We start from the raw sequence: 13,139 nt of genomic DNA, 5'->3' as shown, positions 1-13,139 counted from the left end.
AATGGGTTAAATCCGTTTATACATAGCCCAAGATGTACATTTTTTGATTCAGCTAAAAAATAAGGATGCATATTGTTAAAGTGTTTTCATGCTTTACCATTAGAAGGATGCATCACTCCATCCACCATATCATGTAATTGGTGTCATGTCATGTACTCAATAGTCTTTGGTGACATAAATAACCCCTGCAGTCTAGGTGTGATTGGGAAGTATCTAAGTTTTCTATATGCCATGAAAGTCTTTCCCATGCTAGTTTTAGGTTTGTAACAAAAATGCTCATATATCATGCACTCAGTTAGCTTAGCATTTTTAAGGTAGTATAGCATGCAGAAGTTAGGACACATATTAATTTTTTTGATATCCTATACTGAGGGGTTTCATCATAGATTTAATAACATAGAAGTTCTCTTTCAGCCTATTCTCTTCAGGCAAAATGCTTGTTGCCTATTCAATAATTTTGTCATAAACTGCCTCACTCAACCCATAATCTAACTTGATAATGAACATCTATGCAATGACATATAATTTACTGTGATTTTTGCAGTAATCCCTACATGGTCATTAGAATCTTTTAATAAATCAAAAAACCTGGCTACGTCTGTATTAGGTTATTCTTCTATGATTGAACATTGACTGACATTACCTTAATTCATTCTCATTGTATGCATAACCATCTTCCTATAAGAATTATTGTTGTCATTTACAACTCCATGCATGTTATTAACACTAGAAGTTGACCCAATCATCTTTTTTACCATACTTTCATTACGAATAAATAGTTCTCCATATGCATACCAACACGGGTAATCCTCCATAAACCCTTTGTATCGAAGATGCATCATTAAACATCTAGATGCAGAAACTTTTTATTTTTATACCTTCTGCATGGATACCTAATACCGCCTCCACTAAAATTTCTTGAAGTAGTTGTTGTAAAATTAATAAAACCCTGAACCCCATTACAATAATTCATCCTCTACAATCCTTGAGGTGAATCTCAATACATCCATGAATGATCATCCATGACTTTTATCAAACCTCTATAAAATAATAATGACAACATGTATTAATTAATTACGTTAAGTAAATAAATTTGCAAAAATATTGGTTTAGCTCAAGATTATCCAATTTACTTTCAAACTTCTCTTAGAGCCTGTTTAGAAGTGTGGTTGCGGTTGCTTTTTTTTTAATGCTAAAATGCATTAAAATGATGTATTTTTATTTTAAAAAAAATATATTTTTGAGATCAACACATCAAAACGATCCAAAATATACCCAAAAAATTAATTTTTTTAGGAAAGCGGTGTGCACCAAGTTCCTAAACATTCTCTTAAATATTCATTATCAATTATTTACGTCTATACAAATTTATAAACATTAATTTATAAAAATTATAACTCAGCAATAAAATTGATAAAAATTAAAATAATCTCGTTAAACAAGTTATTATTTATTTAATCACAAGATCCCTAAGTCGATAATTCAACAAAAGTTTCAACAATTTACAAACAAATATAATTTTATAAAATCTAAAATAAACCATAACAAGTATAAAATTATAAATCCATACTACAAGTTTGTTTGAGAAAAAACAATACAACAAGTAAACACCTAAACAAAATACATATACTAAAAAAATATTCAATAATAATATAGTTGACATTTTAATGTTAAAATTAAAAAAGATAAATTTACTTACTAAAAAAAAAATCAGCAATAAATTAGAATACGGACACTGTGACTATAAAAGTTAAAGAATGATGACTTGTGTTGAGAAGAGAAGGATATTTTAGGGGGGGTTGTTTGTAGTTAGGGGTGGGGGGCAGTTTGTTTAGATGCAGGGGTAGAGGAAAAAGAAGGAAAAATAAGGGAGGGGAGGGTCAATGGTCAAGTCATATATTAACTTTTACAAAAGGAATCACTTATAGAATATTTATGTCTATGAATCCATCAACAATTCTATCAGTGAAGTGGACACATCACTGTATGGACATCCTAGTTTAAATACCTATGTAATTTCATCAGTAAAATTGCTCACAAAAACTTCCACGTCATTGCACTTCTTTGTTTTTTTTTTTAAATATTTATATTCCATTTGGGATTCTCTCAGTATATACCAATAAAATATTTATGTTGGTATATACCAATGGTTTTAATAAGAAAATTAATTTGATTGGTAAATTCACCATAAAATACTGATAGAAAAAGTCTGTCGATAATGTCGTTGGTATTTGTTGAATTTTTAGTATTGTATCAAAGTCCTTAAAGAAGGTTTGAGATAATGGAATAATGATAGAGTTGTAAATATTAATAAGAAAATCAAAGCATTGAAGTTAGAAGTTGATAATTTTAAAAGTATTAAGGATAATGGGATTTGTATTCTAGTGGACATTTAAAAGCAATCAAGTTAGTAATGAACTACATACCTCATATCAAATGCATGAATCTCTTTAGCAACATAAATCAAGAATATAATGGTGCAACCTTGGTGATAGAAATACTTGGTTTTTTCATATTTTTGTTACGATAAGAAAGAAAATGAATGTTATTCTTTCTATTTTGGTCGATGAAAGGACTTTCCTCAAGCCTTCTGAGGTAAAGTTTGAAGTTGCTAGATTCTTCAAAGGTTTTTACTCTCTTCAAAAATAGAATAGAACATCTTACTCAAAATTAAACTTCCAAAAACTTTTGCCATCTTTAATTTTTATCATGATGGTTTTAGCTTCTTCTTCATTAAAAAAGCTTGGGACATAATCATTAGTGATATTCTTAACATGGTTGATGATTTCTATATTTTACATGTTCTCCCTCATGGTATTAATAGCTCATTTATTACCTTAATCCCTAAGGTGATTGGCTTTAATGATCTTAAAGATTTCATACCTATCAGTTTTATTGGAAGCCTCTACAGAGTCATTTTAAAGGTGTTAGCTATCCGACTAAAGAGTGATATACTTGAAATTATTAGTGATTGCTCAAATGTCTTCATCAAGGGCAAACAAATCCTAGATAGTGCTCTTATTGTTAATAAACTTGACTTTCATAAAGCTTTTGATTTTATGATTTAAAAATATCTAATTGTATGGGATTTAGTTCTCATTGGAGAGAATGGATTCCATAATATATCTCAGCTGCTAAAGTTTTAATTTTTTATAAATGAATTTCCAACTCTATAGTTCTCGGCTTAGGTAATGTGATTCTTTATCACCATTTATATTCAACATTGTAGTAGAGAGACGTAGCAAAATGCTCAAGAAAGGTTATGATTTAGGCTTCACTTAAGGTATCAGGTTTAGTTAGGATTAAATGAACATCACTCATCTTTAGTTTGCAAATGACACTTTCATATTCAGTTCATATAATTTCTCCTTTCTTCAAAACATTAAAAGAATCCTTTCATGTTTCGAATTGATTTCTAGCTTGAAGGTAAATTTCTATAAAAGCTCTATAATTGGAATTGGAATTAATAATGATGTTGTTTCCTTCACTACAAATAACTTCATATGTTGGAAGGAAATACTGTCATTTAAGTAATTAGGATTGCTTGCTAGAGCTTCATTATCCTCTATTATAATATCAAAAGCTTATTGTCACTAAAATTAGTAGCAGATTGGCTGCTTGGAAATGGCATCTTTTATGTATTGGTGTGAAGGTTTATTTGATCAAATTAGTGCTAAATAACCTTCATATTTAAGATCTCTTTTTATACCCCATTTCAATCATTGTAGATACTAAAATTAAAAATCAAATCAAATCAGGAGAGGAGGGAAGAAATAAATTATATAATGTTCAATGGACCTCAATTGTTCTTCCAAAAAAATGCTAGGAGGAAGTGGTATTAGTTCCATTCTTAACCCAAAAAAAAAAAACCTTTGTTAATCATATGGTTTTGGAGATGCTAATGCTCATATTCAAGTTTATGGAAGAATACCATATGCAATTTACACAATTAGAAAGCTATTTCACATTTGCCTAATGTTAATGTTAATTCCAGTGGAAGTACATGGTTTATAATCATCAAGATTTGTTATAAGGATGGTAAGCTTCAAAATATTATAAACAAAAAAGTTTGTGTTTTGGTTGGGAATAGCATGGATATTAATTCCTAGCATGATGCATTACTAGGGGATTCTTGTCATGTATCTATTTTCTTGAACTTTTTAGTCTTTCAAAAGATTAGATCTCCTTTATTGCTAATATAGGAATGTGGGATGGCTTCTCTTGGATATGAAATTTTAGATGGAGAAGAGTTCTAAAAGAAAGAAAAACTAAGGCTTTTAAAGTTCTATTCAATAAACTATCTTGTGTTATATTAGACTGTGAAGTTAATGATAAACTAATCTGGAAACCTAATTCTAATGGGGTTTATTTAGTAAAATCCACTTGTGGTTTGCTATCACCTTCAATTCATATTAATCTATATAATTCTTTCAATGGTATATGAAAAGGATTGGTTCTTTCTAAGGTTGAAATTTTTTATTGAATGACCATTTTTGACAAAATTAATACTAGAGATGTCTTTATCAGAGCCTCCAATAAAGGCAAGTGGAGTTGGTAAGTCATATGATGGGCAACTATCTCCTACGGTTCGAAGAAGACTCAGTTGTTAGTTAGTACCTCTTTGGTGTCAGGGTGGACTCTTTCACTCTATTTTATTATATACACTTAGCAAAAAGAATGTATTTTTTATACATATAAGATATGGATTCTATATGAACCAATGGAAGGTATGCTTAATGCAAGAGATGCTAATTGTCTTTTATGTTTGGGCTTTAAGGAAACTATTAAGCATCTTCTTATACGTTGTTATAATCATTGACATATTTGGGAAATATTTGTTTATTGGTGGGAACATCTTATCTATGAGAAGTTTTATATATATATATATATATATATATATATATGATTTATGTTGTTATTTGCAATCTTATAGTGTTTTTAGCTTACTATAAATGATTTTTTCTTCAATAATAGGTAGCTTGATTATGATACCATCTTTCTTCTTATCTTAATTATACTGTATGTTTGGATCAATGCCTTTTTTTAGAATTTTTTTATTATGTCTTCGATTTATTAATTTTAGCTAAAGGATTGCAATGTTGGTTAAATACCAAGTGTTCTAGATCCCCTTATTTCATGGTATCCTCTTGAACCATATATATTTAAGTAGAATATTGATGGCTTTTTTATTGGAAAACCTAATCTTGTTGGTATTTGTGGGGTTTTTCATGATCATAATAGCCTTGTGATGGGGTTTTTCTCTGCTCTTGTAGGAATTAAAGACTCAAATGAGGTTGAATTGCATGTTATAATTAAAGCTCTTGAATTATCTTATACACTTGATGTTTTTTCGTAGAAATTTCATCTTTGAAACTGGATTATGTTAAGCTATTTATTAGACCATGGAGATTTCATAAACTTTTTATTCTAGCATCTTGTTTCTCCTCACAGTTAGGCTCGTTATCTTTCTATCATATTTTATATAAGTCTAATCATATGGTTGATAACTTTGCAAAACATGGTGTGAGAAGAAATGCCAAATTCAATTATGTGTTGACGTTTGGATAGAAGTCTTGGAAATGCCAAGTGTTAGTGAAGATGAACGGGTAGCTGTCCCTATTAATATAGTTGATGACTAGAGAATCCTTATTAGAAATTATTTACAAATAGAGGAGTTATTAAACAAAAAAAAAGTTATTCGGATGATAGAACACACATCAAGGTATTACATGATTGATGATATCTTATATAAAAGATCTACCTCAGCTCCATTATTAAAATGTCTATCCCCACAAAAAAGCTCTTATGTCTTGCAAGAAATATATAAAGGCATATATGGCTTACATACGAGCTCTGAAGCTCTTATAGCTCAGGTGACATAAGCAAGATTTTACTAGCCAACCATACTCCTGAATGTCATGGACCTAGTGAATAGATGTGATGAATATTAGAGGTTTACATTCATAAAATGCCTATCCCTTTCAAGCTCACAATGATTCACAAATAATGACGTTATTTGTGAGGAACATATACAAAAAGTCATAAATAGCTTTATTGTTATATTGTTTTCCCTAATTACTATCATCGATGGTAGATAATTAAGACTCTCCTAGAATAGAATGAGTTACTGATTTTCCTATCAAAGTAGATACTCTAACTTCCACACACCTAATTCTTCAATAATTGATGGAATAGATACAGCTCCTCACCAATGCAATTCTAGGAAATCAATAAGCAAGAGAAAATCTATCACCACTAATTATAACTCCTCTTCAGCAAATTATTGCATCTTTACACTCACCTCCACAATAGCAGACCCTATCTAGTGTCTGTGGATGATTAAATTATCCAGAAGGATGCGAAAAAAATGAACTAGTGAAGAATCCTCAACCTCAGAGATCATCAAGTTATACCAAGAAGCATACACACCCTTGTAACCCTCGAATACAAAGTGGTTATTTTAGGCAACTATATAGACAATGTAAAAATAAGGTGGTCCACCTATCATGTCAATTTACACCATGGATATCAAGTTCCCCTGAGCTCGATAAGCATAGGAGTGGCAAATAGTTAGAAGAAGAAGAAGTCCAAGTACATGAATATATGGATTAACTGTTATCTAAAACACTAAATAACCTTTTATTTATATATCTTGGATTTTGAACATCATTTCATAATACATAATAGCTCACATGAACATATAACATCATTTAAACAAATAAATAGTTAAGTTTTAATCCTATCAGGATTCTTTGCATAATGAAACAAAATCACACCCACTAAATTTAAAAAAAAAGTTTTAATTATAATCAAATCCAAAATAAATGTTAAAGGTGGATTGGTTTAATATTTGGTACTAACCAAAATGCTAAAAGTTTCTATTCTGATGTTGTTTTTTTTATCCTCGTTAGTTTTTATATTTTAAAAGTATTTTTTAATTAAAAAAATTTTATTTTTTATTACTTCAAATTATTTTTTTATATATATTTTTATATCATTTTAATATGCTGATATCAAAAATAATTTTTTTTTAAAAAATCATTTTGATGTATTTCCAAGTAAAAAAACACTTTAAAAAATAACTACAACCATATCCTCAAATACCCCTTTAATCGAATAAGATTTTTATAAAGATGCTAGAAGAATAATTAATAAAAATCAACAATTAACTAATGGATTGTAAGCAAATAATTTGATTGATAATTTTTCAATAATTAGAAACTTAAAAAAAGTGTAAATATTCAATTAGAAACAAGTTGAAAACTCACCCTAATAAACAAAAGGACCATGATGATAAATAGGGCATCCGTAAGCAAATTGAACTAACATATTGATTTTGTGTTCCCGCAATGTTGTCAAAATTTATGTATTGACAATATGTTGTTAACCAATCTTCTTCCTTCTTACAAAACAGAAAGGGAGAAGCCCTGCACTTTCAAACATAAGGCCTTAGGATGACATTGGAGACAACTAGAAGTTAGAAGACCCACCTTGCGATTGCTGCAAAACCTAATCAAATCTAATGCTAAAGGCACAAAGAAAGGCTTATGTGCCATTCCGGCACGCGCCATTTCTACTCAGACCAAATGCTGTCACGCCCTCCTCTCCTCTAGACCTCATTAAGCTCTTAAAACTGTCAGCTGATACTAAAAACCTCAAGGTTGGTACAACAATCCATTCCCATTTGATCGTAACTTCCCAAGCCACAGAAAACAGCATAATTGAAGTTAATTCCTTAATAAATTTCTATGCAAAAGTTAATCAGGTCTCCATTGCCCACAACTTGTTTGATAGAATGCCTGAAAGAAATGTGGTTTCTTGGAGTGCTTTGATGACTGGGTATTTACTCAATGGGTTTTCTTTGAAAGTGATTAGGTTGTTGAAAGATATGATTTCGGAGGGTAATGTTAGCCCGAATGAGTATATATTCGCAATTGCGATATCTTCTTGTTGTGATCGTGGGAGAGTTGAGGAGGGTAGGCAATGTCACGGGCTTTTGTTAAAGACTGGGTTCTCGTTTCATAATTATGTGAGGAATGCTCTTGTATCTATGTATTCTAAATGTTCGATTGTTCAAGATGCAATGGGGGTTTGGAATGAAGTGCCTGTAAATGATATTGTTGCTTATAATTCGATTTTGAGTAGACTTGTGGAAAATGGGTATTTGAGGGAGGGTTTGGAGGTCCTGAGGAGTATGGTCAGCGAGTCTGTTAAGTGGGATAAGGTTACTTTTGTTAATGCTTTTAGTCTTTGTGCTTCTCTTAAAGATTTGAGAATGGGTTTGCATGTTCATGGCAAGATGTTGACGAGTGATGTTGAATGTGATGCATATGTTAGCAGTGCAATCATAAATATGTACGGGAAATGTGGGAAGAGTTTGATGGCAATGGGGGTCTTTGATGGTTTGCAAAGTCGGAATGTTGTGTTATGGACAGCGGTCATGGCTTCTTACTTTCAAAATGGTTGCTTTGAAGAAGCACTGAATTTATTTTCAAAAATGGAGCAGGAAAATGTAAAATCAAATGAATTTACATATGCTGTCTTGTTTAATTCTTGTGCTGGCCTGTCTGCACGAAGAAATGGATCTTTATTACATGGACACAGTGATAAGTCGGGCTTTAAGCACCATGTTATGGTTGGAAATGCTTTAATAAATATGTATGCAAAGAGTGGCGACATTGAGGCAGCTAAGAAAGTATTTTCAGATATGATGCACCGTGACATCATTACTTGGAATGCAATGATATGTGGCTTCTCACACCATGGGCTTGGAAAGAAAGCTCTTCTTGTGTTTCAAGACATGTTGGCTTCAGAAGAGCATCCTAACTATGTCACTTTTACTGGGGTTCTCTCTGCTTGTGGCCATCTGGGTCTGGTGCAAGAGGGATTCTATTATCTGCACCACCTAATGAAACAGTTTGGTGTCCAACCTGGATTGGAACACTATACTTGTATTGTTAGCCTTCTAAGCAAGACAGGACAACTTAATGAAGCCTGGAATTTTATGAGGACTGCACCAGTTAAATGGGATGTTGTTGCCTGGCGTACTTTGCTTAATGCATGCCATGTCCATCAGAACTACAGCTTAGGAAGGTGGGTTGCAGAATTTGTCTTGGAGATGGACCCTAATGATGTGGGGACTTACACACTGTTATCTAATATCTATGCCAAGGAAAAGAGATGGGATGGAGTTGTCAAGGTTAGAAAGTTGATGAGGGACAAAAAGATTAAGAAGGAACCTGGGGTGAGCTGGATTGAGATTGGAAATGTCACCCATATATTTACTTCGGAAGACAATAAGCATCCAGATTATGGTCAGACTTATCAAAAAGTAAAGGAACTCTTAGCTATGATTAAGCCACTGGGTTATACTCCAGATATTGGTGCAGTACTGCATGATGTAGAGGATGAACAGAAGGAATATTATCTTAGTTATCACAGTGAGAAGCTGGCCATAGCTTATGGACTTCTGAAGTTGCCATCAGAAGCATCCATCCTTGTAATTAAGAACCTTAGGATATGTGATGATTGCCATTCAGCTGTGAGACTTATTTCAAAGGTTACAAACAGAGTGATAGTTGTTAGAGATGCCAACCGTTTCCATCACTTTCAAGATGGGAGGTGTTCTTGCTTAGATTATTGGTGACAATTAAAAAAAATTGCATGTACTTATAATACAGTGGTTGTGGCCTTGGGGATCAGCCTCCATGGTGGCTCAAGGATATTGAACATGTTAGAAGCCCTTCCAGAGCGATAATGGGTAAGTTGTGCAAATGAATAGTATCTCCAAAAGGGTCGGTAATTTTTCATTTTTGCTACCTTTTCTGTGAATGGTGATTATGAATGCATTGGTTACATTCAGATCATGGAATTCATGCTTTGTTATAGACTTGACATGACCTAACTGGACTGCTACAGCTTCAAGGTAAGGTCCAGAATACACATGTCGATGCTGATTGAATTATAGAAACGGCTTCACATGAAATGGGGGCAGAAAGTACATCAACAAATTATTGAATCAGAATTCAGTAACTTGCTAACCGAACTGGATATGAGATTTTATTAAGTTGATTACACCTCAATCAATGCTGTAGATTTGCACTAACATTGATTAAACATAATCATGTCATGCTTTATGATTTGCTTTCTAATACTTCGTTCTCTTTGTAGTGTTTCTTTTCGTGATTTACTCTTGTTAGTGCTCTTAAGTAATATTTCCACTTATGGAATTTTGAAGTATGGCGCAACCTGTTTAACTAGATCCATGTCTGCTTTTATGAAAGCCATGTTTTTGTCCTCCTATATTTTAGATAAATATTAGCGTATTATTAGATGCTTTTGTTGTAACTGTATATAGCAGATCAAGATGGTTTATTATGCAACTGAAGAATATCTCCAATTGGTTGCTGCTGCGGCTGGTGGAACTGGCAAATAATTTTCAACATGATTGATGAGGTAAAACATTATTATTATTATTTTTCCCGAAAAACACAAATGATTTGTGTAAAAGTCCCTTTTATTCATTCTAATAAATTGATATTATGTTTGTATTTTTACATAAAGGTTCTCGGAAGTGTGAGATATTCTGGGGGCAAGTTTAAAACAGAGCTTTAATATGTTCAACAGATGCCTTTCTGGAAGGACAGCCACTGTATTCTTCGAAGTATATCTGATCAGGCATGTTGTTGAAATAACAGTTGGCTGTTACAGATACCTTTTATGTTGACTTTGGATTTTCTTACACCAACATACTGGGACAGTAAGTATGTGAAGTCATGTTCAATGTCAAAGACAATTTCTTCCAGAAATTAACTATTGTTGAACTATGAATTTCAGTTGGACTCGTTATATTACAAGAGCATGCAGGGCTGGACGACCTTATTATAATCAATGCAATACATCTTCAGAGATTGTAAAGGCTATAGAGCCATTGTAAAGGCTATAGAGCCATCAACCAGAATATAATTTCTTGAGAGGAGCCTCCTATGGAATTTTTCTCTCTTAAGAAAATTGTAGTTCTAAAAATAGTTTGAGGTTTGTCTTGCTCGTATTGTCTCTCATTAACAAAAATTTATATGTGATACCGACAGTACAATTATCATTTTATCCTCCACAACAAAAACTATATAACTTGTTTTTATGAGGGATTGTCTTTTCAACTAGACGGAAGGTGGATTGGTCTCTTCTTTTTTTTTACACGATATGATGTATAAAATACCTTTTAAAATTAAAATTGTTTAACTAATTAGGCCAGAGATATTTTTTATCTTTTATCTTTGTTAGCATAGTATAATTACTTAGATACTCTGAAAAGCAAAAATTCTATAGCTTATGCCAAGGATTTTTTTTATACTTTTTGTTGTTGTTGTTATTATTATTATTATTATTATTATTATTATTATTGTTAATATTATGTGGGATTAGGGTACTTAGTTCTTCTAATAAATTATTTTTAAAAAAAATATTATTGGTGCATACGACAGTAGAGTGAAGGCGTCCATCCCTTTAGATAGCTTATGTGACACATCCCAATTATCAAAAATGGTCAACCACAATCCTCTCTAGCTCCTCCTTTGGATGCACATCCAATTAGAAAATGCGTGTAAGGCTTTTCGTTATGGTTTGGTGATGGTTGGGATTTTTTCTCTTATTTTTTTTGCTCTTTTCCTTTCAAAAACCATGTGATTCTAGCCAAAATTAAAGATTGTCCTCCATTTTTTTATTTAAATTGTAATTTTTTTATTGTTTTTTATTTGTGTTTAATCTTTTTATTATTATTTTAATTTTATCCATTAGTATTTTATTCTATTTGATCTTTATATAAGATTTGATCCTATTTTTTGTATTGTTATTTAAAAATAATATTTTAGTTTCATCCTTTATTATTTGAAGTAATTTAATTTTTATGTTAGATTTCACTCTTATTCTTTTAGGTTTTTTTTCTTAGTTACTTTTTTTAAATTGATTTTTTTAATTTTACAATTTAATATTTGATCAGTTTATAATTAGGCTTCGGAAATTTTTTTCAATGCAATTATCTTAGTCTTGTTACCTAAATCACTAGTATAAGATTTTAACATATTGATCTTTTCTATGTCTTTTTTTCTCTAATTTAATTCTTTGATTTCATTATTTAACATTGAATATATTAAAAAATAAGTTTTTTTATTTTATTTTTTTGTTTTACTTTTTATGATGATAACTCGGCTTTAGGGTCATGGTCATATATTTGCAATACCAGCTTACCATGAATTAGGGTTTTATATCATTTTTTATTTTATTTTTATTTTAAATTTATTTTTTATTTTTTTAATTGTTTTTTATTCATTTTTAGAATTGATTTTTTTAATTTTCAAACTTTAACATTGTATTGTTAAATATTGAACTTGATTATTTTTTTCAATGAAATTATTTTTATTTCATTACTTGGGTTACAAGTATAAAATGTCAGCATGGATTAACATTGTTTTTTTTTTTTTTTGGAAAATGCTTTCTATGGCCGTGCTGGAATCAATCCAGGATGGCCTGCTATAGATGACTATAACCTCAATAAATTATGAAGATTAAGCCATTATATTATTAAGCCGTCAAAGTCAAGCCCACCTATTGCAGCCAGTAATCCATAAGCCATTATCTGGTCGCTTTTGTCTGTCTAAAGTAGTTGCCGTGGAGAGATTCCTGCTCATAGGTTTAGATCGATGGCTGTCTGGCTAATCCTTCTAGCTGTCTCCTTGGAATTCATCTCAGTTTTCCTTGTATAACTTTCTTGGTTTTTAACAAATGAAGGTGCTCCTCCGCCTCCTTATGAAGCGGAATTGCATACTCATCCGTCGTCTTTGTTTCGGAGCCGGCGGTTATGAAGGTGTCTGTGTAACTCTGATTCTTTGATTATACACTCTAATAATGGATGGGTTCTTCTTCTTTCTCTAATTTTCTTCCTTGTCGCAATGCTGTTACTGAGGCTTCCTGTCCTCTTTAAAGCATGGCCAAGACACTAGGAAACCTGAAGGTACAGTGAATGCTTCTTTTCTTATTTCTAGTGAGTATGACAAAGTAAATAACCTCAAGTTTAAAAGAAATTGCCCAATTAAATCAACACAGGAAAAATAGCAAGCATGAAAAGATAAAGTTATGATAAA

At 31.4% G+C, this 13,139-nt stretch overlaps 1 protein-coding gene across 4 annotated transcripts; it reads left to right on the top strand.

The window, feature by feature from the left end:
- The first annotated feature begins 7,350 nt into the window (after positions 1 to 7,350).
- Positions 7,351 to 11,083, top strand: EMB2744 (Pentatricopeptide repeat (PPR) superfamily protein). 4 transcript variants are annotated; one of them, XM_011037473.1, is made up of 4 exons: positions 7,351 to 9,760; positions 9,863 to 9,925; positions 10,361 to 10,455; positions 10,564 to 11,083. In XM_011037473.1, exon 1 carries the CDS (start codon positions 7,523 to 7,525, stop codon positions 9,644 to 9,646), a length of 2,124 nt encoding a protein of 707 aa, XP_011035775.1. In that variant the 5' UTR covers positions 7,351 to 7,522; the 3' UTR covers positions 9,647 to 9,760; positions 9,863 to 9,925; positions 10,361 to 10,455; positions 10,564 to 11,083. The 4 variants fall into 4 exon arrangements, with proteins under 4 accessions (XP_011035775.1, XP_011035774.1, XP_011035773.1 ...); XM_011037472.1 differs by having other exon boundaries at positions 9,863 to 10,455; positions 10,564 to 10,677; positions 10,837 to 11,083; XM_011037471.1 differs by having other exon boundaries at positions 9,863 to 10,455; positions 10,564 to 10,759; positions 10,837 to 11,083.
- Positions 11,084 to 13,139: the final 2,056 nt, after the last annotated feature.

The sequence above is a fragment of the Populus euphratica genome, unplaced genomic scaffold, assembly GCF_000495115.2.
Source record: "Populus euphratica unplaced genomic scaffold, PopEup_1.0 scaffold129.1, whole genome shotgun sequence".
NCBI classification, from domain to species: Eukaryota; Viridiplantae; Streptophyta; class Magnoliopsida; order Malpighiales; family Salicaceae; genus Populus; species Populus euphratica.
The sequence above is the reverse complement of the archived record's forward strand: the minus strand, read 5'-3'. Positions and strand labels throughout refer to the sequence as shown.

Excerpts from the sequence above, each read along its gene's own strand:
- EMB2744 (XM_011037473.1), top strand. The coding sequence starts at position 7,523 with ATGCTAAAGGCACAAAGAAAGGCTTATGTGCCATTCCGGCACGCGCCA.